This window comes from Trachurus trachurus (assembly GCF_905171665.1).
Source record: "Trachurus trachurus genome assembly, chromosome: 15".
Classification (NCBI taxonomy): domain Eukaryota; kingdom Metazoa; phylum Chordata; class Actinopteri; order Carangiformes; family Carangidae; genus Trachurus; species Trachurus trachurus.
Genome location: NC_139906.1, coordinates 7,451,320 through 7,454,447, shown reverse-complemented (window position 1 = coordinate 7,454,447; position 3,128 = coordinate 7,451,320). Strand labels below are relative to the sequence as shown.

General features: G+C 41.5%; 1 protein-coding gene across 1 annotated transcript; it reads left to right on the top strand.

The window, feature by feature from the left end:
* Positions 1-375: 375 nt before the first annotated feature.
* On the top strand, positions 376-1,027 carry LOC310997697 (uncharacterized protein; the record flags this gene model as incomplete). The annotated part of the gene is made up of 2 exons (XM_083987489.1): positions 376-398; positions 511-1,027. 2 exons carry the CDS (start codon positions 376-378, stop codon positions 1,025-1,027), a joined length of 540 nt encoding a protein of 179 aa, XP_083843615.1.
* Positions 1,028-3,128: the final 2,101 nt, after the last annotated feature.

Genomic DNA, 3,128 nt, shown 5'->3' with positions numbered 1-3,128 from the left:
TTTATATTTCTTTGTGATATTTAGTTTACTCCCAGTGTCCTAGGCAGTGGGTGGTTGGTCCCCCAGCCGTGATATGACTGTCTGTCTTCTTGTTCTTCATTGACTGTGTTATTTTAGAATTTGATTTATTGTAAATAAATGGCATGTTATGATTGACCCACACTGACCGTTGTGGCCTCCTTAATTGAAGCCCCTGTGTGCTAGACAATCCTCAAGGTTACATTCATCATCAACCTTCTCATTTCTGACCTCATTCAGCTCTGCTGCCTTACTGTTCAAGTGGCAAATCCTAATAAATACATTAATAAAGATTCCGCATATGAAGGAACCAATGATATGATTTACTTTTTCGGACTGACGACCAGCATTTGCTTCATGGTGTGCATCGCCCTGGAAAGGTAGATATCAAGTTATTGTGTACTGTGTGTGTAGCTATTTCCTGTCTGACTATTTTATTTCATCATGATTCAGATGCTCCACAAAGACGATGTGTGTGTCTGTGTATTACAGGTATCTGGTCATCGCCTGGCCGCTGTGGTACCGCTTCAGACGAACCATCAAGACATCTGACGTGGTCTCTGTCGTGGTCTGGGTCTTTATTCTTGTCTGTAACCTCGTCGTCGGTTTCAGTTTTTCTGAAAAGTCCAGGGAAATCATCTATGCTGTCTTCCTCCTCCTTCCCCTCCCTCTGTTCATATTCTTCCTGTTTGGGACCATTAAAGCTCTGTCTGCAGCCATCAGTGTCCCTCCTGATGAAAAAAGACGAATTGTGGCCATTTTGGTTTTGGTGCTACTTATTTACACACTGTTGTTCCTGCCCAGCATCATTTGGTTACTTGCAGAAGAAACAAGGTATGATGATACCTTCACGATTGTCTCTATCCTTTTGCTCAGGACCAGTCCTCTTGCAGACTTGTTTCTGTATGTTTTCAGTAGGAAAGGAGCTGCAGACAAGTTTTTGGCCTGTGTGTGTCGTTGCAGGATGAACACTGACAGTGACAGTGACATCAGCAGAACAACAGCATGATGACACAATAATAAACAGTTGCTCCTGATAGAAACAAGGTCAGATAGAAAATAGAAGAGGAAATGTAGGCAAATGGAGACAAGACAGACACTGTCATCTTCTGACTTTGATTTCCAACAAGGTTTTGGTGCTACTTATTTATACACTGTTGTTCCTGCCCAGCATCATCGTGTTCCTTGTTAAAAAATTCAGGTATAACCCGGACCTCTATATCTCTTTTATTTTCACAAAGCTCAGTCCTCTTGCAGATTTATTTTTGTATATTTTATTAAGGAAAGGAACCACAGACAAGTTTTTGGCCTCAGTGTGTTGTTGCAGGATGGACAGTGACACTGATACCAGCAGATCAACAGAATTAGAGATCACAGGTTGTTAGACAGAGAGACAGAAGGAGGAAAAAAAGGCAAATAAGACGAACTGACCAAACCATACCTGGCTTGAAAAGAAGCAATAAATTATGTTATCCTCCGATGCCTTCATTTCATCTTCCAATCATAGTCTGTAATTTTTGTTCCATTCTCTTAGTATGCTTTAAAAAAAAAAAAAATTAATGCAATTACTCTGTTAAAGCCCCTGTACAGACTTTTCATTTAGTGTTGATTTTAGCGGCCCCTGTGGACGAAAGCGGTGGTGTTTTGCCGGAATGAAGACTGCATTTCCCACTGTCGTGAAGACGTTTATCTGGCCGGCGCTTGTAGATTTGTCTAGGAAACATCAGAAAGAAGACGGGACTTGCTTTGAAAACTTTTTTTTTTTTTTTTTGCAGCTATCTGCAGCATGCGTAGTAATGTATCTATTCGTATTGTTTCGTCAGTGGTCCGACCCGACCATGCCTTCCAGAGGTATAGAATTAGACTGCTTAGAAATAGCGTATCTTCACACTGATGGGCTCATTTGCTGTTGTAGGTAACAGCAGTGGCGGACTGGGACAGAAAATAGGCCCTGGCATTTTTGACAGAGAGAGGCCACACATTATATATATATATATATATATATATATATATATATATACATACACACATATACATATACATATACACACACATATATATATTGCTTGAAATAACAGCAATATGAATGGAAAGCATAAGGAACATCCAGATCTGGACGTTTCTTATGCTTTCCATTCATGGTATTAAAAAATCAGCTGACAGAGGGAGAGCAGCCTCGTTTGGTGATAAGAAGAACAGGTTCTTTAGTGTAGGAACATGAGGAGAAAAAACATGCAGGTTTTCTGTAACATTATAACTAAGACTGCGCCACCCTCCCCCCCCTCCCCCTCTCATCTCCCTCCCCAGGCTGAATGAACAGGCGATTGGGGGAAAAAAAACAATTGCTAGTCGAAGCGGTAAAAGCATTAAAAGCATTTCGCGTTAACGCTTTAACTTTGACAGAGTGATCATAATGATGGGGAAAGAAAATGCATTATCCAAACTCAGACGGTTATGGAGGGATTCGATCCCACACAGGAGCAAGATTTTTGATCACAAGGTTAGGTGCTTTACCAGTTGAGTTACACTTCACACTCACTCCTCACCGTCAACGGTTGAGTGACAAGTGAGCTTGCGCATCTATGTGCCTGCGGCCTGCAGGCGTGTTGTTGCCACCTATTGGTCTGGACATGGAACAACAGTAGATGATAAGCAAGAGAAAAAAAAACTGTGACGGCTGCGCAGCGGCCGGCGGCGGCCGTCCTGCCGTACCGGCCGTTCTGGTATTCTCCAGAACGTACAGATGGCCAGTCCGCCCCTGGGTAACAGAGACACATCAGCAGAAACCAGAGACTTTTGGATATCCAGTTAAAAGCTCCATACTGGGGCTTTAAGCATTGATAATCATCTATTACTCCAGGTAGAAATAAGTAAAGAAAGAAAAATAGAGGAAGAGATGCAGGCAAAAAGAGATGAAGGGCTTCAAAACATGTACATAAATTGCTAATGGTTATGTGTGTATCCATTACATTAGTAAAAGCTGAGATAACCAGCAGCAGGATCACTCTGCCATTATAGCCACAACTCTCTAACTCTTACATCTGTATTTTGTCTGTTCTGTATGTTTTTCTTTCTTCCTTCTTATCAACACCATATATTTTTTTATTCTC